This window comes from Pinus tabuliformis, chromosome 8 (genome assembly GCF_031772625.1).
Source record: "Pinus tabuliformis cultivar Carrire ecotype Pingquan chromosome 8, CPIR1, whole genome shotgun sequence".
NCBI lineage: Eukaryota > Viridiplantae > Streptophyta > Pinopsida > Pinales > Pinaceae > Pinus > Pinus tabuliformis.
In genome coordinates, this window is record NC_142294.1 from 728,105,119 (window position 1) to 728,130,337 (window position 25,219).

The 25,219-nt window shown below is 39.2% G+C and overlaps 2 protein-coding genes across 2 annotated transcripts in view; both read left to right on the top strand.

Annotated features, from left to right (window-relative positions):
• Positions 1–25,219, top strand: part of LOC149237649 (uncharacterized) — a 175,553-nt gene that overhangs the window by 70,681 nt on the left and 79,653 nt on the right. The gene's annotated exons all lie outside the window — the stretch shown is intronic.
• LOC149237650 (uncharacterized) lies at positions 918–24,519 on the top strand. Its single transcript, XM_089461001.1, has 3 exons — positions 918–1,160; positions 23,740–23,867; positions 23,983–24,519. Exons 1-3 carry the CDS (start codon positions 918–920, stop codon positions 24,431–24,433), a joined length of 822 nt encoding a protein of 273 aa, XP_089317127.1. The 3' UTR covers positions 24,434–24,519.

Here is a 25,219-nt window from a genome sequence, read left to right on the forward strand (position 1 = left end):
ATTAGTCACAGAGAGTTTGAGAAGCATAACAGCCTCTCGATTTCGATCATCAAACTTATTTTGATCTGCACCAGGTGTACCAGCACTGAGCTCTTTGCCCAAAACGAGCTGGTCACGATGCCTATATTAAAAAATGGTCAATATTCTCTGTTTCCAGATGTTATAATTGGTGCCATTAAAGCGCTGACTGCCTTCCAACATCAGGTTGGTTAGCGAGGCCATCTGCACGTTTCCCAAGACACAGAAAACAACAAAGGAGTCTGGCATGGATTTCAATGCAGATGTCGGCTGATCCAGACAAAATCTGACAGATGTTGGTGCTGTTGCTATCCGCTGTAAGACTGCCTTCGACTACCCAGCACCCTAGAGACACTCTTGCACAAAAGAAACCAAACAATACACCGAAATAACCACAAGCCGCCCACGGAACAGAACCCTCGCACCCAGAAGCGAGACAACTTTGGAACATGTACAACAGGTTAACGTAGCGATTCAACATGGAACGATGCGTATCACTCCCAGCGAATAATAGGTGGGTCAGAGACCTGCCCCAAGACCACTAAAGGAGGTTGACGCCAAATAACGATGCAACAACCTGGCAATTTCTCGCCAGTTCCTTTCACACTGCTCTGCTTAACACCGGGACCAGGAAATACTGAATCGACCGCCGAAATAAAACTCACAGCAGCAGCTTGTAAAAGTGGTGAAAAAAATGGAACCGACGTCACCGCCTTCACATACCGGTTGAAGAAACCCGCGTGTCAAAAAAAAATATTTTGGACGTCGATAAGTCCGTCTGGCAAATAACAACCGGACTGATAAATTTACTGCGCCTTTGTTAGTAGAAGGAAACAATGGCAATAGCAGTGGAGTATTAAGTTCTCCGGCCAGTCTGCAGCATCACGTTTAGGTTCCAAATGCCAAGGCTCGCTCATGGGGTTCGGAAGTCATCTCGATCGGCCTTTTTTCTGGACAGTTCGATCGATATCGGGGTTCTCGGCCAGCTTTCTGGAGAACTAGCAGAAACCCCAAAACCAACACCCATGAACCAGGGTGACGATAAAGAATGGCCGAAAGAGAACTTGCATAAGACAGTGACGCTAGCCAAGGAAAAAGAAAATGGCCACGAGCTCAAGGAGGCATATAACCCCACACAACGAGTGACTATTGACGCAACAATGAAGGGCCTGATACGACGAAGGCCGAAGACGTCCTAGATTCGAGAAACAGGTACCCTCGGATCGAACAGGCAATTCGATGACTAAACGTAGAGAGAGAGAAATCAGAGACGCCCAAGCAATTTCGAAATGAAGCAATTTTTTTTTCAAATAATGAAAAAATTATTTCGAAAAAAAATACCCGAGCTTTGATACCATAATCAATGAATGAATTGATTTACAATGGGCATTGAAGCTCAATAAATAGTACAATTGTATTTACAGAAACAACAAGTTTCTACTAAGAAAATAGAAACAACAAGTTTCTACTAAGAAAATAGAAACAATAAGTTTCTAATAAGAAACTGCTAAATAAGATCACAGATGAGCATTAAACACTAAAATAGCATTATTCTAATAAAAGGCAAGTTGTTTATATGATGTCATACAATAGCAATCTCAATAGCAAGATAATATAATCGCTGATGGTTGAGCCTGCTTGCGCACCCTTGCATAAAACCTAAGCAGTTCACAAGGCAGAAACGTATATATAAGTTAAATTTCTATTGTTAATTTCAGAAAATTAAAACTGTCATGTGTTGTTACTCATTTTTGGTCTGTCACATGGGAAACCAAACCAAAGACATATTAATTGCTGGTCATTCAGAGTCCAAAAATGGGTTGCAAAAAGAGTGCCAACGAATATAAAGATTAGCTGCCCCTCTTGGGGAAAACAAGCCATAAGAAAACTAAAAACTGAGTATAGTGTGTGAAAATTCTATCACTGCAACATCTGATTTACTTTTCCTGCTTATTCTTCAATAAGTTATTTATGAAATTCCTTCAATAAACATTAAAATAAATTCTGCTATAGATATCACACCGTAATACAGAAACAAACACATGTACAAGAATCAACACATTGACACAGATATTTTGGACAATATTCCCCTGAAAAACCCAATGTGGGAAAACCGGTGCAACAAGGGTGGATTTTATTATTCAGCAATTCTTCATTTCAACAGGGTGCCAAACTGGCTTACCCACAAAGAGAAAATTTCTCCAGCACTTCCCCTAGTCCCAGCGTCAGCTTGGCTGACCTCTGCGTGGCTCCCAGACACTCTGCGTTAGCCCTGGGCCTCTCTGCGCCACCCACGCAGGCCCTCTAGTGACTGCGCAGTCTCCTCCTGCCTCTGAGGTTGCCTGAAATGCCCTGTGTTTGCCTTTCCTGCCTTAGCGCTGGTCTATAGTGGCTGATCCCTTCTCTCTGTTCCGTACTTGCTGCCTCCTGACTGCTCACCAGACCACTAGTTCGAATTTCTCAGCTAACCTCGCTCCAGAAATTGAACTGACTAGTCTCCCTCAGTGTGTTCTCCAAGTGACCCTCAAGCCTCCTCTTATACTTTTCTCGTTGACAAATCAACGATTGAGATTAAGTCCCTAATCAATGGCTAAGATTAACTTTGTCTTGATCCATGACTTTTGGACCCTTTTAACATTAATATTTTATTTTCCCTAAGTTTAGACTTAGGGACTCCATAAAAAATATTAATTATTTTAATATCTCCCAAATTGTTTAGAATCTGCCCAAACTATTTCTGGGTATTGGAGATCTCATGTGCTTTAGCCTCTCCATCAATTTTCGTGGTTAAAGCACATACGATGCTACCCCAAATCAACATAGTGTTTGAAAAAGTATGCCTAGAGCTAACAATGGAGTCGTAAAAAGGAAAGATGTTGTGCCATAAGTTGGAAAACTAACATATAGAACCCCAATTGGAAAAGCCAAAATTCTTGATATAGTGAACAAAGAAGCCATTGAGAAATACCTGTGATGCATGAAGACAAAGAGGTGTCAATATCGATGGGTTGGCCTGCATCCTTGCAGTGTGTTGTCATTGTCGGGCTTGGAAGCGAGCCCATCTCATGGCGAGCTAGACTTCTACATCCATCAATAGCAACTTCAACTCCTCCAACTTGTGCATCTAGTTGTCTTGTAATATAACAGGCCAATAAAGATTAACGATGTGTAGATAGTGGTTTTGAAGGCCTTTGGTGTTCCCAATATTTGGGATTGAGGCCACAATGCTATCCACCACCTTAGAGTCCAAAATACTGTGGCGTTCATGGCACACTTATTGTTGAAATGTGTAACTAGGTTTGATCTTCGTAATTATCATTTTAATTGTATCATGATGTATTTTATGTAAAAAATAAAAAGAAGAAAAATATTTTTATTATTATTATTTTATTAGATAAGCATGGTCTTCATGCTTCTAGGATTTGTTGAGTCAAAAAGCCAAAGTCCTATTTGGAACTATTGTAAAGAAAAATATTTTTGTTTGTTTGTTTGAAAAATGTAATTTGGGTAAATTTATCTCAAGAAGTCAAGTCAATCCTCCTCATGTCAAGTTGGCTCAATGAAAAGTTGTGTCTTTTCGCATATGAGAACAACTATATATAGGCAGGCGTCCTCCTCCAATTGGCCAAGCAATTTTTGATGCTTTTTGTGATCGGCTCTAATGTGAAACATGCAGAGTTCTGAGGCTGTATGTTCTACAAGGGTCAACAAGTTTCTGAGGCTACATATTTGAAAAGGTGCGAGCTTCTTGGGCTACTAAAAGATGTTAAACAGTGCGAATTTTTTGGGCACCAAAAGGACTGAAACAAGAGCAAATTTTCTGTGGATTTTTGGAGGGCTTGGCTTGACTTCTTGGAAGACAGATTTGGGTCTTGGATTTCTCACTTTGATCTGATTCTATAAGAAGAGATTTTTCTGGGTTTTCCCCTTGGAGGGGTTTTGCCTTGGCTTGGCTTGGAGCCTATATCTTGTGTTCATTGCTTTCCTGTGATGTTCATGTTTATGTTTTCGGTAATTGTTTGATGAAAATAACGTATTAAAGGAAATAATAAGCCAACAAATTCACAAATAGTTACCATGCTAAGAGAAATCAACCCTAACACATATGCATACTGATTTCTCAATACTTCTTCTTCAGCTGCATTGATTTCCGGTTGGATTTCCGACGTGTTATGAGTCTGGTAGCTATGAGTCGAGGACTCAACTCGTAATGAAGCCCAAGTTCCCCCAAGATTTCCATGACCTCCACTAACCCTTCGGCTGCGGGCATGCTGATGTGTCATGGCGGCCAAAGGAAGAACAAACTTAGCAGGACCAAGGAGACCTAGAGAAGAAGAGCGAATGAAGTGCATACCCAAGAAGAGAACACAGTCCTAGTCTGCAACCACCTATGCATGTCCTCCATTCATTGATGCCAATGATGGCAAGAGAAAAGCAAGGGAGAGAGTTTTTGACAATGAACTAGAGGAGTTACAACCCAGAGTAATGGTGGGAGGAGGAAACAATCGAGAGGAGGCAACTGTTGGAAAATGTAACTAGTTTCGGTCTTCATAATTGTCATTGTACTCATGTCATTATGTACATCTTATGTTACAAGAAATAGAAAAAAGAAAAATATTATTTTTAAGCATGGGTTTCATGCTCCATTTTGTTGGTCAACTAGGTCAAGCATGCATTTCATGCTCCTAGGGTTTGTCAAGTCAAAAGAATACTTTTCTTGAGTCAAAAGGGTCTTTATCATTTGTATAAGACCCTATTGCGTGTTGTCGCCCAAATTGTACAAGCAAGATGCAACAACGCTCAGGGCGGGGGTTGTCACTTTGATCCTTGCCCTCTCCGTTCTAACTGTTGTTGAGAAATCAAGGGCAACTAGATTGGGTGATTTCTCTTACTTTGATAACTACTTGTGATGTCTTTTGATTTATCTTGATTATATTTTTTGTCTCCTTGATTATTATTATGTTCTATTCATCAAAAAACTACCAAACCATAAAGAACAATGAAACAATAGGACACAGGATGTAGGCGATCAACCAGGGCCAAAACCTCTCCACTTGAGAGGAAAACCCACAAGAATTCTTCTTCTTATAGAATCTTCAATTGACAAATTCCAAGACCTATGACCCTTGACCAAGACCCTCCAAGACCAAGTCAAATTTGAGCTTTTCCTTTCAGCAAGTCCTGCAATTTTATCTTCCAGCAAATTCTTTTGCCACTTCAACCCCTCCACTAGCAGATTTTTCTGCCACTTCAACCCCTCCAGCCGATTCTTCTGCAACTTCGTCCTTCCAGCAAATTCTTCTGCAGAAGTCCTAATTAATACGTATGAGAGAATAATGGAGACCTTGTCCTTCTTTTCTTCTTCGCTAGAGATGAGACCTTCTTCTTATCAACTCGGCTTGCAAGATGGATTTCCTTTGACGAAAAACTCGACCTTCTTGAAGTGACTACAACTTGGTTTCTACTGTTGCAAGATGATGCCGTAACCTTCTTATGTGTGGAGGATTATAGCCCAAAAATAAATCGGAAAACTCACTTTTCTTGTCTTCTTCTAGTCTTCCTCTTCCTTGCACTTCATGCTCTTCCTTGTACAAATTGGTGAGTGAATTTGTCTCTTCCAAGTGAGGTCAAAGTCTCCTTTATATAGGTCTTCCACTAGGTTGAATTGCACCTTTTAGGCCGACTTGTCCATGTGTGTAGGCCGACTTCATCTCTGCACCATGACGAGGTCTTGGAGGGTCTTTTGACCTTATTTTGACTCAAATAAATTTTCTTTACAATATGTAACATGCCCAAATGGGTCTTCAATACATGACAAAGACTCAATTGACTTTATGAGAAACATAGAAACAGTGGCATTGATGGCTTATGATAAATAGTTAATTCTGGTTCGAAATTGGAGAAGGCCCTAAGCGATCAATTCCCTGAGGGCGAGCGGTATTTTGGCCTGGAGAATTTCGGCAATAGCTGCTACTATAATAACATTGTTCAGGCTCTCTATTTCTGCCCTCCATTTAGAGAGCATTTGTTGGAGTATCATGGCCACAATAAGGCAAGGGGAATCTCCTGACATGCTTGGCAGATCTCTTCACTCAGATCAACTCTTAGAAGAAGAAGACAGGTGTTATTGCTCCAAAATGATTTGTGCAAAGGGTGAAGAAGGAAAATGAGTTTTTTCGCAGTTATATGTCCTGGCATGCTGTCGTATTTTGGTGCAAAACCATTGATGCCAACGTTTCGTTGGATTCTGCAAGTTGCAAAGCATTTTTGTGTGTATTAGTATATAGTGTGATGGTATTTCTGGATGTTATTGAAGTGACATTGGTCTGACCAACTATTGTCACAATTATGAGTGTGCTGGAACTAGTCATTCCAACAATACACAAATTTGCAGGATATGATGAAGACATGACACCGAAGATGCCATCAAAGGAGTAGCATCAGAGATTAAAGGATGATGGACAACCAGTTGAAAGTTTGTGTGAGTTTGTAGAATAGACTCATGATCATGTAGTATGTGTCACATACATTTATTAGTAAGTCTATGATGTTTTGTAGTGGTCTTTGTAAAGTATGTACCTGGTAACTCCAAGAGTTGGAGTGTGTAATGCAAGTCTGATGAGGGATGTGAACCCCCAGGAAGTTCATTGTAATCTTAAAACCACTTTGTAGGTTTGTGGTTAGCCATAAACCACTTTGCAGTGTAGATTTGTGGTAAGCTAGAAACCAAGTGTGAGAGTGAAGTGGATAGGGATTCCTGTAGGCATGGTTTAGGGTTAGCCGAGAAAACCCTGGGCATGGTTGAGGGTGAGCCGAGAAAACCTTGGGCATGGTTTAGGGTAAGCCGATAAAACCTAGAGCATGGTTATGGGTAACTCGAGAAAACCCATGATGATGATGATGGAGGGGGATTTGCAGGTACAGGTACAAGTATGCAGTTATAATGGTTGACAAAACCATGTATGCGAAGGACATCCTAGTAGATTGGCGGTTGGGCACCCATGCATTCCAGTGGATGGTTGTTCCTTTATATGGACGTTGACATATTATTTTGTCATGTTTGACCACAACTAGACTTTGCATATTGAGATTGAGACAAGTAGTCATTAAGGGGGTGACTTGGAAATATAATTCCTACTTGTCTCAGTTGTGACTCTTTCTATGTAAAGGAGTCTATTCCTATTCCTTAGGAGTTGTTAAGATCTAAATGTTTCCTAGATTGGTGTGTGGTTGAGATATTCTCTCAACCAAGTGATTGTGTGTCCAAGTTAGTTTACCTATCTTGAGACAACACTTCATGTATATATGTAATTTGATCAATGTAAGTTTGATGTGCATTATTCAATTTTAAGTTGCTTGACCTAAAAATAAATTTCCCTTGAGCATGAAATCCATTTCTCAAGAACAACAATAAATTTATTTTTATCTTTACATTAAATACATGAAATCATGATTACATATGTTATTATGAAGACTGAACCTAGTTACATATTTCAACACTCTTTCTTAACTAGGGAGATATTCATAATCCATATAGGGTACGTAGACATTCTTAATCTGAAGAATTCTCATATGAAGAGTTAGATTGGTAAGCCATCTATTTTCATGATACCAACCAACATTGTCACATAGCAAGGCCTTGAGTAACAGTTCTATCTTTCCACAAGATCTGAGCACAATGCTAACCAGACCAATGACTAATAGATACCATCATCATTGTCTCTCAAGGCACATACCCCACCTAGGTGTTTATAGGGTATGTCCTTCCAAGACTATTCTTATCTTGGATTTCTAGTCCTCAAAGAATATTGATCCTTTATGACTACTCTTATCTTGGATCCCCTACCACGTCCTCAAAGAGTATCAGATGCCAGATGCTTACCCAATCCTCTATTCTTTTTTCACACAATGAAGACAGGAATGATGTGTCTATCTCTCCCTCTCAACTAGGGAAGATATACCCATTCCTATAAAGGAATGTACCCAAACTCTTTTATCCAGGGACTCGTCCAAGCTCCCTGTTATCTAGGAACTTGTTTCCAACAACTTTCTGCTCTTTGGTGGAGATCATGGGACCTTCTGCTTCTTGTAGCACTCCTCCTTTCGATGTCATGAATTTTAGTTTCATCATTATGGAGCCTTTATCTTTTCTTTGTAGGGCATCGACCATCCATCACTTTCCTTCACGAACCATGTCAGTCATGTCATCTTTTTCTTCATCGGAAAGTGATCTTCTAGTCCACATCTGGATTTTCCTCATACAACTACCTCTTCCAAGTCATGTTTCCTTTAGGATCTTTCATCCAACCACGAGTGCTAGTTGTAGGTGACATCTAAAACTCTCTTTCGGTAGCCCAGTATCATCCCATCTAGATGTTCAAAAAAAACAATGAACATCAAATCAAAGCTACCTTTTGTGATGCCCTGTCATCATTCATCTTGCTGGCTTGCAACATCAACATCCTGCACATTTTAAACACATCTCCAAGACTTTTTAACATAAAGGGTATCCTTTCTTTACAGACCTTATCAGGGTCTTCATATCTTTCTGTTAAAATTGGCAACTAGGGCCAAACACCACATGGGTCATCTTATTTATGACAGCTGATATTTTTCTTGGATTCCTCTCTCTGAGAGGTGTAGGATTGATCTAAAGATCATTCGACTCTGACATGTACAAATGAAGTTACAAATTTATTTTGATTATGGTCAAATTGTCAAGGTCGGCCGACAAACTTATGTAGGCTTAGAAGCCCAACATTCACGTATATTCATCCTCAACATTGCATATAAATAGAACATGACTTAGCCTCATTTGGACACACTCATCTTCACACTTTTCTCTCTCTCCTCATTGATTGGGTACAAATTTCTGGGCCTGTCTCTCTCCACACGTCTGAAATTTCCGGATGCCGAAAGTTCAAGAGAGCGAAATTTCAGGAGGCCGAAATTTCAGGAGACTGAATTTCTGGATAGTTTGACCAAGCGTTGACCAGCATGCATTGACCTCCTTTGACTGCGTTTTTGTGAGGGCTATCTCTGTTTGGGTAGGCCACATTTTTGGGCACAGAAATCGAGGCAAAACATTGACTTTGACCAGCGTTGACTGCAGCTAGGGCTAACTGCAGGTGGGCAGTTTGACAAGACTTTGATTGGGTTGAATTTGACTATTTTGAGGGCTGTTTTATCTTGTTGTTTGGAGGTTGAAGTTGACCGATTCGCTGAGGGTCAAAGCTACCCTGTTGACCAACGTTGACTTTTTTGGTTAGGTCTCTTTCGCTGCTGTTATAAATTATCAGATCTGTAAATTGTACTCTCTGTTGAACTATTGAAGACTAAAAGAAGATTTGATCAAGGGTTTCCCCACATTGGGGTTTGTCCCTGGCTGGTGCCACATCTTGTGTCCTCTTGTCCTGGCTTGTCTTCTATTGTTTATGTTTATGTTCTATTTGCATTTTACTATCATGTTGATGTGATTGCTAATTTGCATATTGATACTGGGCTAGTAAAGAAATTGAAGTAAAATTGCTCTAAAGCGTAGAACATACCATTGTTGCCTAAAATTAACATGGTCTCAGAGCCGAGGTGAAGACAAAGCCCAAGCAAGAGTGAAAGAGCAATCACCAAAGACAATTGGACAAGGACAAAAGGTTCAATGGGTTCCTCATCTTACTTCCCGACTTAAGACAAGCTCCATTATAAATCTGACTATCATGGATGGAAGATGTCTCTAGATTTGACCTTGGAAGAAACAGAAGTGATGCACTATGTGCAGGGTAAAATCCTTGAACCTCGTTCAAATGCACTGACTGCTGCGAAGGCCAAGTACAATAGGGTTGAAGTCAAAGCAAAGAAGATTATTAGGGTTTCCATTGACAAGCATCTGGTGACCTACATCTCTGAATTAAAGACCTCCAAGGAGATCTTCGACAGGTTGGTCGACATGTTCAAGGTTAGTAATGCTAATCAAATTCTATATGTCAAGAATAAGTTGAAGGATATTAAGAAGGGCAAGGACGAGGATATTCAATCCTGTTTCTTGAGGATCACTGAGATCAAGAATGATCTACTCTCGATTGGAGAAGTCATTCCTGATAGGGAACTTGCTCTCACCACCCTTGGAGGATTCCCACCTGAGTGGTATGTATTTAGAATCACTGTCCTCAACAATTATCGGATTCCAGAGCTTGAAGAATTGATGTCGAGTGCATTCAAGAAGAAACAAGAATGGTGGAGCAAGAAATGCCTTCTAATAGAAGCAACCCCACTGCATTCTCCGCTCATGCCAAAAGGAGAAATAATGCAGAGTCTAAAGGTCATTTCCATGGAAACCCTGGATCTAAGGGAGGAAGGAAGGGCAGGTGCTTTGTTTGCAATAAGTTTGGCCATTGTGCAAGGGAGTGTCCAAATAGAAGGGACATATCACATGATGATGATCACAATCATTCCAGGGGCAACTTCAACAACAACGATCAAAGGAATGGCAGGAACAATGTTAAAGGAAAAAGGAATGCGGGACATCAAGGAAATGGTTTACCCTCCAAGAAATCAAGGAACTCTAGGTATGAAGAATCAAACGTTGTTAACAATAAGCAAAAAGAGTACTATCTTATATCGACCCTCTCCACTGCCTTTGCTCCGGATACTTTGGGAAATTGGTTGATTGATAGTGGTGCTTCAAGGCACTTCACCAAGTACAAGGAAGGCCTCTCTAATCTGATAGAAAAGGATACAAATTTGGAGATCATCCTTGGAGACGATGCCACCTATCTCGTGAAGGGAATAGGGAATGTTACCCTTCAATTGAATCAAGGTAACATTATTCACTTGCAAGAAGTACTATATGTACCTGATCTCAAGAAGAACCTAGTGTCCATTTTAGCCATGGAGGACAAAGGATTCAAGGTGGCATTCATCGATGGAAAGGTACGTGTTTGGAAAAGAAATTTTAAAGATACTTTTACTTTTGGGTTCATGGGTGACACTTTGTATCAAGTTGGAGGAAGTCCATTGAGAGCCATGTCTTGTGACACATCTCTACAATTTGAACTATGGCACTGGAGGTTTACCCATCTTCATTATAAGACCCTACCCGATGTGAGACAAATGGTGACAGGTATGCCTGAGTTCAAAGTAGAGCATGAAAGTGTATGTCCGGGATGTGCTGAAGGAAAACTTACAAGGGGATCATTCCCCTTAAGTAATAGCAAGACCACAAATATATTGCAATTGATCCACTCTGACATATCTGGTATGATGCCCATAAAATCTTTGGGAGGATACCTTTATTATCTCACCTTTACGGACGATTATTCTCGCAAGACCTGGATCTACTTCTTGAAGAATAAGGATGAAGTGTTCACCTGGTTCCGACATTTCAAAGCCTTGATTGAAAATCAATTCGAGAAGAAAATCAAGATATTGAGGACTAATAATGGGATTGAGTACGAATCCAATGAATTCCAAGATTTTTGCAGAGACGTTGGCATTAAGAGGGAGACTACAACGCCATACACTCTTGACCAGAAGGTGTGGCTGAAAGGAAGAATCGCTCTCTTGCAGAAGCAGCTCGTGCCATGCTTCATGATCAAGGCCTTCCGAAATTCCTATGGGCTGAAGTTGCAAATACTGCCGTGTATGTTCAAAACCGATGCCCTCATCAAGCATTGGACTCCAAGACTCCCGAAGAAATGTTCACTGGTAAGAAACCTGTATACTTTCATGTGCTGAAAGAGAAAAGAGCAAATTGGGTGCATCTGGGAAGAAATGAATCTTTGTGGGTTATAGTGAAAATTCCAAGGGATATAGAACTTATGTGGCTGGTCAAAAGGAAGTTGAGATAAGTCATGATGTCACCTTCGACGAAGATATGGCCCTCAGGAAGATCAACAACCTTCCTATCCTAAGGAAGGACAAAGAAGCTGACACTAGAAATCAGGGTGCAAAAAGATGAAACGATGCCTAATGTTGATGAACCTATGGATCCTATAGATCCTCCTCCTCATGAGCCTTCCTCCTCCAAGAGGAGACCCTCATGGCTTAAGGAGACTCTCGAAGATGCTAAGAGACACATTGCACCAAGGGGGACTTTCTGTGAAAGCAAGAAGCCAAACGGGTATCAAGGATATTTGATTGCCATGAGCACTATCATTCAAAATGAGCCTTCATCATTCGAAGAAGCCATGAAGCATCAAGTATGGAAGGATGCTATGAATGAAGAATACAAGTTAATTATGAAGAATGATGTCTAGGATGTGGTCCCTAGACCCTAGGACAAATCGGTTGCCACCCTTAAGTGGTTCTACAAAATCAAGCATGCAGCCGATGGAAGTGCAGACCCTCTCATTCACAAATGTAAGAGGGAGTTGGCTTCTGAATTTGAGATGAAGGACGTAGGACCGATGCACTATTTCCTAGGGTTGGAGGTCTGGCAAAATCCAAGTAAATTTTTCCTCTCTCAAGGAAAATATGTTGTGAAGTTATTGGAAAGATTTGGGATGGTGGACTGCAAGCCTCTGACTACTCTGATGGAACTTAACTTTAAGAAGTTATGTGGTAGTGCTGCTGGACCTGAATTGGGAAATGCTTCTGAGTAGCGTCAACTCATAGGAGCACTGATGTTCTTGGTGAACCCCTGTCAAAACATATGTTTTGCAGTTAACACATTGAGCCAATATATGGTTGAGCCTCATCATATACATTGGATTGGTGCCAAGAATCTTCTGAGATATCTTCGGGGAAAAATCACTCATGGACTGAGATACACTGCTGGAGATGTGAGGCTACATGGTTATTCTGATGCTGATTGGGCTATCAGTGTGGTGGATCGCAAGAGCAGTTCTGGATGCTGTTTTTCTTTGGGTTCCGCTTTCGATATCCTGGATGAGCAGGAAGCAGAAATCGGTTGCCTTGAGCACCATCGAGGCCGAATACATAGTTTCTAGTATGGCCTTCTGTGAAGTTGTTTGGTTGAGGAAGCTCTTCAGTGAGCTGTTTGGACATGTGCTGGATACCATCGTGATCCTCTGTGACAACCAGAGTGGGATTCGATTATCAGAGAATCTCGTGTTTCATGATCACTCCAAGCATATAGATATCAGGTACCACTTTATCCAGGATATGGTACAATGAGAAATAATAAGACTCCATCACATTGGGACTGATGAGCAGGTCGTCGATATTCTGACAAAGCCCCTGGGGAAGGTCAAGTTCTTGGCCTTCCGAGCACAACTTGGCATCGTGGAGAGACCCTCTTATGAGGGTCCTATATGAGATGGACATTCAGCTTTGGGAGCTCTGGGGGCTTGGGGTACTTCTTGGAGCGATGAGCAACCATAGGGTGAGTGGTTCAACCTTCCCCTAGTGGTTTGCTGTGTACAGGGTGAGTGGTTCAACCTTCCCCTGCGATACCCCTTGGCAACATTTAGGAAGGATGAGTGGTTCATCCTTCTCCTACTGGGACATCCTACCCATGTAGTCTGGGACTCATAGGAAGTATCTCTCATCTGGCCAATGAGTAGGGAAATGAGGATAGGGACCATAGTACTACCGATGGACGCATCGTGTACTATCGTACAACCAATGCTAGGATGACCGATATTGATCTGGGATCAATTGGAATTGACTTCGGGTCAGTAAGAGTGGTGTGAAACACTCTCTTTTGATTGGAACTGACTTCGGGTCAGTACGAGTGGTATGACACACTCTCTTTTGATTGGGACTGACTTCGGGTCAGTAGAGAATGGTATGATACATTCTGGATCACATCTTCTTCTTCATAGTTTAACAGAGCAGAGCAGTGCATTGATGGCAGAGATAGTACAAATTGGTAGATGGATGAGCAGATGGAGTTCTCCCTAGTTGAGAGGGAGTGTTAAAATTGGCAACTAGGGCCAAACTCCACATGGGTCATCTTATTTATGACAACTTATATTTTTCTTGGATTCCTCTTTCTGAGAGGTGTAGGATTGATCTAAAGATCATCCGATTCTGAAGTATAAATGAAGTTATGAATTTATTTTGATTATGGTCAAATTGTTAAGGTCGGCCAACAAGCTTATGTAGGCTCAGAAGCCCAACAGTCACGTCTATTCATCCTCAACGTTGCATATAAATAGAAGGTGACTTAGCCTCATTTGGACACACTCATCTTCACACTTCTCTCTCTCTCTCCCCTCATTAATTGGGTACGGATTTCTGCGCCTCTCTCTCTCCACACATCCGAAATTTCAGCAAGCCGAAATTTTAGGAGACCGAATTTCTAGACAATTTGACCAAGCGTTGACCAGCGTGCGTTGACCTCCTTTGATTGTGTTTTTGTGAGGGCTATCTCTGTTTGGGTAGGCTGCATTTCTGGGCACATAAATCGAGGCTAAACGTTGACTTTGACCAGCATTGACTGCAACTAGGGTTGACCGCAAGTGGGTTGTTTGACCAGACTTTGACTGGGCTGAATTTCACTGTTTTGAGGCCTATTTTATCTTGCTATTTGGAGGCCAAAGTTGATTGAAGTTGATCGATTCGCCGAGGGTCAAATCTTTCCAGTTGACCAATGTTGACTCTTTTGGTGAGGGCTCTTTTGCTACTGTTATAAATTATCAGATTTGTAAATTGTACTGTCTCTCTCTGCTAAACTATTGAAGGCTAAAAGAAGACTTGATCAAGGGTTTCCCCACATTGGGGTTTGTCCCTGGATGGTGCCACATCTTGTGTCCTCTTGTCTTGGCTTGTCTTCTACTATTTATGTTTATGTTCTATCTGCAGTTTACTATCATGTTGATGTGATTGCTAATTTGAATATTGATACTGGGCTAATAACGAAATTGAAGTAAAATTGCTCTAAAACATAGAACATGCCATTGTTGCCTAAAATTAACACTTTCTATGGAGATGTCATGTCTAATCTTTCTAGTGATCAAATGTTGATTTCGTTTTCTTTTGTGACCATAGTTGCATCTTTCATGATCTCTTCTTTCTTTCTTCACACATTACTTCCTAGGAATTTCCATCAATAATTCCTTCAACTTTGTGAACCTCATATTCCATATGAGGACATATTATGTTGATTTAATCTTTTCAATGTGCGAATCATGTCTTCATGCATCTTTTCAAAGGAAGAGATCCCTTTTCTTCGATTATGCTCATGAAGTAGAGTATCTACCCATGCAACCACTTGACAACATGACTCAATCAAATATATGCATACATACCTCTTTCCTTCTTTTGGTCATCTAGGCTTCCTTCAACAACTTCCTTCTCTTGCTTGAGTACTTCAACTATTTTGTCATGTTGCATTCTTTTGTTACCATACCATCATCCTTCTTAAACAATGGATTCCATACAAGGTGGAATTCTCAGCGAGACAATTGCTTTTTCCAAGAGAGGTGAACCTTCTAATTGGAGGATCTTGATTATCGTCATCCTGCAAATGCTCCTTCCTAACGACGATGATGTAGGATGAACTCTATGCTAGTTTGAATTTCTTCTACCCATAAGTACTCATGCTTTCAATGAGGTTACCAAGAGCTACTTCCTTCTTATGATGATTGCTATAGACTTCTACTTCAACTATCTTTCAAGCTTCTTATAATGATGTCATGAGCTCTTGCTTCAATCGTATGCTATTATGATGCCATCCCCTAAAATGATGCATCCTATCATGCTTATAATGTTTCCTACCATGATAGCTATATTTTACAATCCTAAAAAGAAATAAGTGAAGATTATCTTAGTCATAGTAGAGATCTCTCACTTCTTCCTTCTTTGATTTCTTCTTCTCAGGTTCTTCCATTTTTTCGGTGACATGGGCTTCTTCCCTTCCTCTTTTGTTGTTGTCCTTCTTGAGTTTAGGAAAATTTCTCTTGTAGTGCCCATATTCATGACAACCATAGCATTGGATCTTTGACATATCGATCTTCTTCTTTTCCTGAGGACCAAACTTCCCAAACTTTCCTTTTCTCTTAGCCATGGCAGAAAATGTTTGAACTTGTTCGCTTGGTTCCACATCACTTTTTTCTTTTAACCTGGTTTCGTTAATTTTACACAATGACCAGAGTTCACTGAATGGGGTGGCTTCCTTCTTCCCATAGATGTTTGATACGAAGTTTCCCCATTCATCAGATAGTGCATTGAGCACCATGATGGTCATTTCTTTATTGAACATTATTTCTCCCAACTCTTGCAGTTGGTCTCGTATTTTTGACACCTGTTGACCACTACGTATCAACGATTGATAGCAGTACACCCCCCTTTTTCACAAGAGGGATAGCGCCTGATCGATGTGTTCGTGCTGTCTAGCTTTCATCATCAACCTGATTGTCATGTTATAATGTAAACCCATTTTGCATGTATATGATGTAAATAATCTCAACAGATCCGTGTCATGTATGTAATTGCCTAGGTAAACCTACTTTTCTGGTGATGATTACATTTTGGGAGGTTTTTTGTTTCACCGATCCATTCTTGGATGGTCGGCAAAGTTTTCCTCCAGTCTTACCCCAAAGCCGGAATAAATTTTGTCACCGAGATCTTTGGCGAGTCCTAGTTTTATAGATCGAGTCTATGTAGAAGTGATTTGGGAATAATCCTAACTATTTGGTTAGGTTATTTTATTACAAATTGCTTAGTCCACTGGATTATATTTGTGTCGCAGAAATGGGTAGTCTGTGAGGGTTTATTTCAGATGAGTTTTCCCCCTTGCGATGTAAAAGATATGAAAATGATGATGTAAAGTGTTTTGAGGGTTGGAAAAATAATTTATTTCCTCATAGGTTAATTAATTAAATTTCCTGGTCAAAAATTAATTAAAATCCTAAGCCAAAAATTTAATTAATTATAGGTCTGAGGTAAATTTAAATTTTTCGAAGGCAAAATTCGTGGGTCCTTAAAATTCAAATTTTAAAAGGTCCCAGGACTGAGGTAAATTAATTCTTTTGCTAAATTTTAAGCCTTTGGTCCATGGGCTTTAAGTCAGTCAAATTTTTTGGGAAATTAACTCACAATTTTTATCTTTGAGTTAATTAAAATGCATTTAATTGAAAAATTCAAATTTCCTCAATAATTTAAAATTTCGACGGATGCGATTAAAATAAATTTTAATCCTCATCAACGGTTGAGATTGCTTTGACGAGGATTACTCGAACTAGCCATTGGAGGATTTATCTTTAAATAGGAGGTCATTTGTCAGTCAGTTCATCCGATCTTGTGATCGTGTACTAAGCACTCAAGTTCTCTTGTATACTTTTTTGAATTAATGCAAAAGTCTTTGGGATTTAATGTGTTGTAGTGTTCCTCTTCATGAATTTATGGTAACATTGTTTTAATTTCTGCTTAATATTATGTGAAAACTATCAATCAATAACTCTCTTAGAATAATCTGAATATAGATATCTTATTTAGTTTGTTGGATCTAGGGTAACATTTTTAATTTTGATTTAAGTAGCAGGTATTTCTATTTCTTCAGAATTTTATTGTTGTTCTATTTCTCTACTTGATTTAATGGTTGATCTAGTGTTTGCAGAAGATCTCTCAGGTTTTCATTGAGCGTTTGGGGATAGTCCTTGGTTGGACCAGTCATCTCTCAACGCACATTTTCTGAAGAGCTTACTTCATATAAGCCTCATGATTTATTTAACGATAATCTTTTTTCTGCAGGGTATTATTAGTCTAGTACCTCTCTAAAATTTCAAAATCTTTTAAATATTTTGTGGAAATTTTGATAGATCTGGCTATTAAGAGCCTTAGATTATCAGATTTGGGAGCGGAGTTGGATTCATACTCCTTAAATATGATAGATCTGTTATTTATTTATATACATCTGTAAATTATTTGTATAGATCTGTTATTTACTTGTGTAGATCTGAAATTTTTGTAACATGATTTGGAATTTTAACACTTGGGTTTTTGAGATTTTCTTTATTTTTGTACATATTGGGTATTGGGTTTTTCTCTTTTCACTTGTGCAGGAATGGATTTGAGAAATCAACCAAGAAAATCTTCAAATCTGAGCTAGTTCTAGACCCTGGAGGGTAAGATCTGGGCTCAAAGATTGTTTGCAGGAATAGATTTGGGAAATCAGCCAAGTAAATTTTCAAATCTGAGATTTTTTCAAGCAGATTTGGGGTTTTGAGACAGATCTAGGCCCTGGAGGGCAATATCTTGTCCTAAATATTTTTGCAAGGCCAACCATTAAAGATTTTGGAATAAATTTGAAGATCTGAAGCGAAATAATTTTTTCAGAACAAGGGTTTCAAGTTTTGGAGCTCCTAAGCCCAGATCTACCTTCTCCTAGCCCAACGCTAGTTCTATTGGCCCTGTGCTAGCTCTCATTGGCTCTAGATTCCCCTTGCTCCATTTCTGATTTGAATATTTAATTTTTTGAAGCTAATCATTGGTGGGTTTTGCAGAAAATTTGGTAAAAATTTGTGTTTCAAGTATTGAAATTTTTTGGCAACTTGGGCAAGTGATTTTCAAAGCCTAGGGCTTAAGGGTTTGATATCTAAACCATTTTTTTTCTCACTGTTTGCTACAACAGTCATATACCTTTCTAATAGTGGTGAAAAACACATCTAAGTGGTTTGAAATTAACTAAAAAAATTGCTAAATACATTAATAAGTCATTTATGTTTGATGTGTATCAAAAATTTGGCCTAGATCTACATTTTAGGTGACTGTTATCTCTGAATAATTATGTTTCTGAAGTCTGAAATATAATAGTGGCAAAATTTCATGTGAGTTAGCCTAAAATCAGTTCCTAAGTTTTTTAATACATTAAGGAATTAATTTCTTGAGTTGGACATTCATCATTAGGCTTATTTCATGTTTTAATTGTTGGCTATAATAAGTATATCATATATGATATAATTCTGGAAATCACATCACAATAGGCTGATAATTTTTGATAATTCATGTGGACAAGTTTGGAAAAATTTCGGTAAATTTTTGGCATAAAGATATCATTGATAGCTTATTGTTTTCATTGTCATATTGCTGCTATCATAAAGTTTTTCTTACTGCTATCTTAAAAAATAATTAAGTACTCTGTCATGGAATTGTAATAAAATGCATATCCTATGTTTCATAAACTGAGTATTTTTTTTGAGCATTTGTTGACATTGATATCGAATTGCAAAGTTGTTTTTGTTCTCTTTGAGCTAAATTGTATCAAGAAGATTTGAAATAAGCTGGTGTTTTAACTATAGTATCTTCAAGAGTTTATTTTCTAAGTCTTCATCTAAAAAAAGGCGAGCATTTCATTTGGGTAATTGAGGGCTTTTGCAGCATAAGTGTTTTCCCATTCTCGAGTCTAACTTCATCTCATCTTCCGGTGCATTTGCATATAAGTTAACTTTGTATAGATAAAATTTACTTCTTAGCATTAGCTTGGTCGATATATAGATAGATCTCCATCTGTCTTTTCTTGAAAAGCATGTTTTAATAGTACTTAAAACGGTGACCTTGTAGTCATCAGAGCCATAGTTCTCTGCAATGCCGGAGGCACCAGGTATGTTAGAATTTCAGGAGAGGTATCGTTAATCACACCTTAGTGTGTTTTTTCTGATCTTCTTAGAATTTCAGGAGAGGTATCGTTAATCACACCTTAGTGTGCTTTTTCTGATCTTCTCTCTGCTAATTACTACGAAATTAGGCTCAACACAGAAATGATTGAAGGGTTCGCATTTAAATAGGCATTTAACTAAAATTAACCAAGATTCTTGCATCTCACATTAGTTTTAGGATCTGCATTTCATATAAAATAGTCATTCATCTAAGCAGCAGTTGCAAATCAATTACTTGGTCCTAAATTTCCTAGCAAAATAGTTGACTCTTTAAGGCACTGGTATCAATCGTTTAAAATCTAATCAAATCCTATAAGTCTTGCTAAATCTTAATCAAGTATTTGATCGCTTCACTGTGTTTACCGAACTGGTTGGTTCCCAGCTAGTTCTTTTTCCTTCCACTTTTCCATAGGTCTACCCCCCTTAGCCTGTTGTAGGGAGACAACTTAAATGGAGAGATTGGGGATCAGGGTGACAGCCCCCGATCTGAGCCGTTGTCGCGGTGCCTAAACATTCTGTGCGATAACAACAACCTCATAAAGTATGAGGCTATTCCTTCTTCCTTTGTTATCTTCATTTTGTAGAGCTTGGTTCTTAATGATATTACTTCTCCTGTAGTACTTACGGAGAATAACTCGAATTGTTTGTCATAGATGTCTTTTGACTTTTCCAATTTTGCTACATATGGAATGAGAGAATCCTTGATTGATTCTATAAGGATTCTTTAGGCCCTTATTTCCCCCTTCATGTATTTTGTTAGAGCTTGAGCTTCTTCTTTTGGCGGTTCAACAATTAAACCCTTAACATGATCAATGACTTCATTTTCTATGAGGATTAAATATGTCCTCTTTTTTTCATGCAAGATTGTTTGTTGACCCAACCAATTTGTTGCTTTCTGTTAAAATTGGCAATTATGGCCAAATTCCACTTTAGACAACTCATTTGACGGAGATGATGATTGCATTAAATTCCGCTTTTCGAAAAGACCAAAATTGATATAAAGATCATCTAATTTGGACAAGTAGAAATGTGTTTTTGAATTTATGCCCACACATGTGCAAATTATTTAGGTCGGCCACATCACCATGTAGGCTCATGAAGCCCAATGGACATGTCACTTCACCTTCAACAACTTGTATAAGTACAAGTGATCTCTCACCTCATTTGGCATCATCATCGCTCACCCATTCTTTTCTCTCCTCTCATTGGTTCGTACAACTATTGGGCATTCTCTCTCTCTCTTACGTGTGGCAAGGAGGACGAATTTCTGGACAGAATGATAGGGCCAAAAATTTCAGACTTTGCTGCTGTTTGACCAATGTTGACTTTGACTTTTGGGGCATCCTTTGACTTTGATTTTCAGGGTGAATTTCTGTCTCAACATGTCGCATTTTTGGGCACATGAATCGAGGCAAAAGTAGGAGTTTGACCGCAAATTTTATGGTTGTTTTGGGTTGACTTTGACCACTGTTGGAGGTCGAGTTTCACTGCATTTGACCAAGCTTCAAAGGAGAAGTTTGACTGTTGCATTGACCATCTTTGACTTTCTAGTTAGGGTTGAGTTTGACTTCAGTTGATTTTTTTTACTTTGATTTGGCAAGTCAATTTTGACTTTTTGTACACTCTCTCTGCTAAACATTTGATATAATAATAAGAAGAATAGATCAAAAGGTTTAACCAGTGTTGTTAAAAGCGCGATTTAATCGCGCTTTTTATGGGTAAAAAGCGGCATTTTTTTGGCGTTTTTTCCGAAAAAAGCGTGCTTTTTTGAAAAAAAGCGTGCTTTTTTGAAAAAAAGCGCAATTTTTTTCCCCAAAAAGCGCGGGGGGCGGCGGCAGCGGGTTTTATAATCCGAATTTCATTTTTTTTTGTTCATTTGCACTGTGGGCGCGCGTAGGAGGAGAAGGTGTTGGAGAGAGGAGCTGGAGGGTTTGTGAGGAAATCTAAGGGATTGTAGGACAAATTCAAGAGGAGACCACCAATTTCTCCATAAAAACGGTATGTAGATTAATTTTTTTTTGTTTTCCTTGTTTAAAAACATTGTTTTTCATTGTTTTTGGTTGGGAAACTTCATATGGGCACCATTTTCCTTTTGTTTTCATTGTTTTTAAAGAATTTTTTGTATTTTTTCATTGATTTGGGATGGGTAAATTGGTATGACTATGGGAACCAATTTTTTATTTTTTATTTTTCATTTTTTTTAAACATTGTTTATGTTTTTTCATTGTTTTTGGCATTTGCCATTTGGTTGGGTAACTTGGGTTTGGAACTTTGGATTCTGGAAATTTGTAACTTGTAATTTTGTAAATGCTAAATTGTAATCCTAAATTCCTATTTCCTAATCCTTGTTTTCCCATAGGTTTGCAAATTCAAAATTCAAAAACAAACATGCCAAGGAAATTGGATCCTTTCTGGGAATATGGTGAACCTAAAGCTCCGAATGATAGACAAAACTTGAATTGCAAGTTGTGTGGAAAGGACATACGCGGGGGGTGTACAGGTTGAAGTTTCACCTTGCACAAATCCCTGGACATGATGTGGGGCCCTGTATAAATACAAATCCTGAACTTATCCAAAGAGCCATGAGAGCATTGGGAGAATTAGAGCACACTAGAGAGGCCAAAGAAGAACTCAAAAGGCAACTAAAAAGGTCAGCTGAAGGAAGTGGGTCAAGTGGCACTGGTTCTACTGCAGCATCAGTCAATCCGGTAGCTGCATCATCATTTTTTGTTCCTCGAACCACACCTGGTTCACAACCATCTATCGGTTCAATGCGAAAAAGAACTGAAAGAGAACAAGCTGACAGGTTGATGGCAAAATTTCTCCTCTGGAGTGATATTCCTTTCAGCATTGTAAGGAATAATCCATTTTTCCAACCTACTGTTGATGCTATTGCCAGTGTTGGTCCGGGGTACAAAATCCCTTCTTATCATGATTTCAGAGGCCGGATTCTTCAAGATGAAAAGCGTGACTGCACCCAAAGATTGGAGGATTTTAGGGCATCATGGGCACAAACAGGATGCACTGTTATGTCAGATGGTTGGACTGACCAAAAGGGGAGAACCCTTATAAACTTCTTGGTTAGTTGTCCCAAGGGGACTATGTTTATCAAATCTGTTGATGCATCTCATCAAATCAAAGATGCAAGAACTTTATGTGATTTGCTGGATGTGTTTATTTTGGAGGTGGGTGAACAACATGTTGTCCAAGTCATAACGGACAATGCTGCAAATTATGTTGTTGCTGGTAGAATGCTTATGGACAGGCATCCTACTTTATTTTGGACACCTTGTGCTGCCCATTGTATTGATTTGATGTTAGAGGACATAGGGAAAATTCCCTTTGTCAAAGATATTGTTGACTCATAAAAAAGAATCACAAAATTTATATATAATCATACATCTGTGCTTAGCTTGATGAGAAGATTCACCAACAACAAAGAGTTGGTGCGCCCCGCCATTACACGGTTTGCCACGAGTTTCATATCTCTTCAATCCCTCGTGAATTCTATGTGGGATGTGAAGAGAATGTTTCTTTCAAAGGAGTGGCGTGCTATGTCAATGAGGCGCAAACCAGAAGGAGAGGCCGTATGCAGACTAGTTTCATACCAGGAAGACTTCTGGGCGGGAGTGCAGGAGGTGTGCACCGTTACTGAACCTTTGGTAAAGGTTCTTCGGTTGGTTGATGGTGAGAAGCCCGCAATGGGCTATTTGTATGAAGCCATGGACAGGGCCAAAGAAGCCATTCGGGCCTACTATGATGATAAGGGAGATGATGGGTTTCAGAAACAACTCCTTCTATGGGGAGTGATTGATGAGCGATGGAACAACACACTCCATCGTCCCATTCATGCTGCTGGGCTTTTCCTGAACCCTGCATTTTCTTATGCATGTGGGTTTGATTTTGATGCTGAGATCATGGATGGATTCTTATCCTGTGTCCAGAAGATGGTGCGATCTCCAGAACAACGTATAGAGATCTCTAAACAAATTGAGACATATAAGATGGCAGGTGGCACATTTGGCTTTGAGATGGCTGTCACTGATAGGACGATTAAAATGCCAGGCATTTTTTAGTTTGTAACTTTGTTTCAAATTTCATTGTCTCTTCAAATTCCATTTTTTTCTTATGTTTATTTAAAATTTTATTTGTAATTTTGTTGTAGATGCATGGTGGCAGAGTACCCCTTTTGCAAAAGCTTGCCGTACGCATCCTCAGCCAAACATGCAGCTCCTCAAGATGTGAGCGCAACTGGAGTGTATTTGAAAAAATACACAACAAGAAGCGCAACAGGTTAACACTAAAACATTTAAAATATTGCAAATTTCCAAATAAATTTTTGAATTCATTAAACAATATTTTTTTTATAATATTAATTATTAATTATTATTTCATGATCTTTGTACAGGTTGGAGTCCCAGCGACTTAATGACATGGTCTACGTCTACTACAATCTTCGATTGTGGGTGAGGCAACTTGAGAGGACACCTGATGTGGATGCCATCTCATTGGATGGGATTGACACCACTGCTGCATGGAGGGTTGAGGCCGAGAGGCCTCTCATGGATTCTGCTGATGATTGGTTAGTGCAGGATGTAGTGGAGGGGGAGGAGGAGCAGGAGGAGGAGCAGGAGCAGGAGGAGGAGCAGGAGGAGGAGGTGACACCGCCTACCCGGGCTACCACTACCACCAGTAGAGGACGTGGTCTACCTCCTGTAGCTCATACTTCTAGTTCTTTAGCTTCTAGAGCACATCAGACTCCACTGCCATTTCCACCAGCACAGGCACCAACATCTACATCTAGAGGGAAAGAGAAAGCTGTGACATTTTCTCGCAAGAGGGGCAGAGGAAATCAATAGGATTAGACTTTCATTTTATTGTATATGAGTCTATGACATTATGACATGATGAGATACATTATCATATTTTTTGTTGATATTTTGAGGTTGAGCTGGGACTCAGGAGTCAGGACTTACTATTCAGGACATGATTCAATGTTATGTGTGATTTTAGCGCTAGAAATGATATTAAACATCTTATATATTAGTTTTCTTATCATATTTATGTGTCAATGTATTTATTTTATGTTGTAGATGGTTTAGATATTAAAAAAACTGAAAAAAATGAATATTTTTGTACCAAACGCTTTTTTCCCGCTTTTTTCCGCTTTTTTCCCGATTTTTCCGATTTTTTCCGCTTCATTCCCGACGCCGATTTAATCCCGCTCGCGCTTTTCACAACATTGGGTTTAACCCACATTAGGGTTTTTCCTTGGCATTCGCCGAATCTGGTGTCCTCATCTTGGCTTTTCTTCTGCATTTTATTTATGTTCTATCTATAGTTATTGTCAATGTGATTTATGGTTAATGTGATTGCTACTGGAAACTAATTTGGAAATTGTCTTTGGGCTGCTTAAAATACATTGAAGTAATTGTGCTAAGCATAGAACATTCCCTTTGTTAACTAAAATTAACACTTTCCTTGCAAAACAAAGTCATTTTGTTAGCAAATTCAGACATGAATATAGAGATACTTACTTGTCAAGTGAAGATGCTTCCTAATGGTGATATCTTCAACTTGATGCCTTTCTTGATAATGTGGATGATGGAAGATGTCTTCCTTCAAAGGTGATCCTTCAAAGAGAG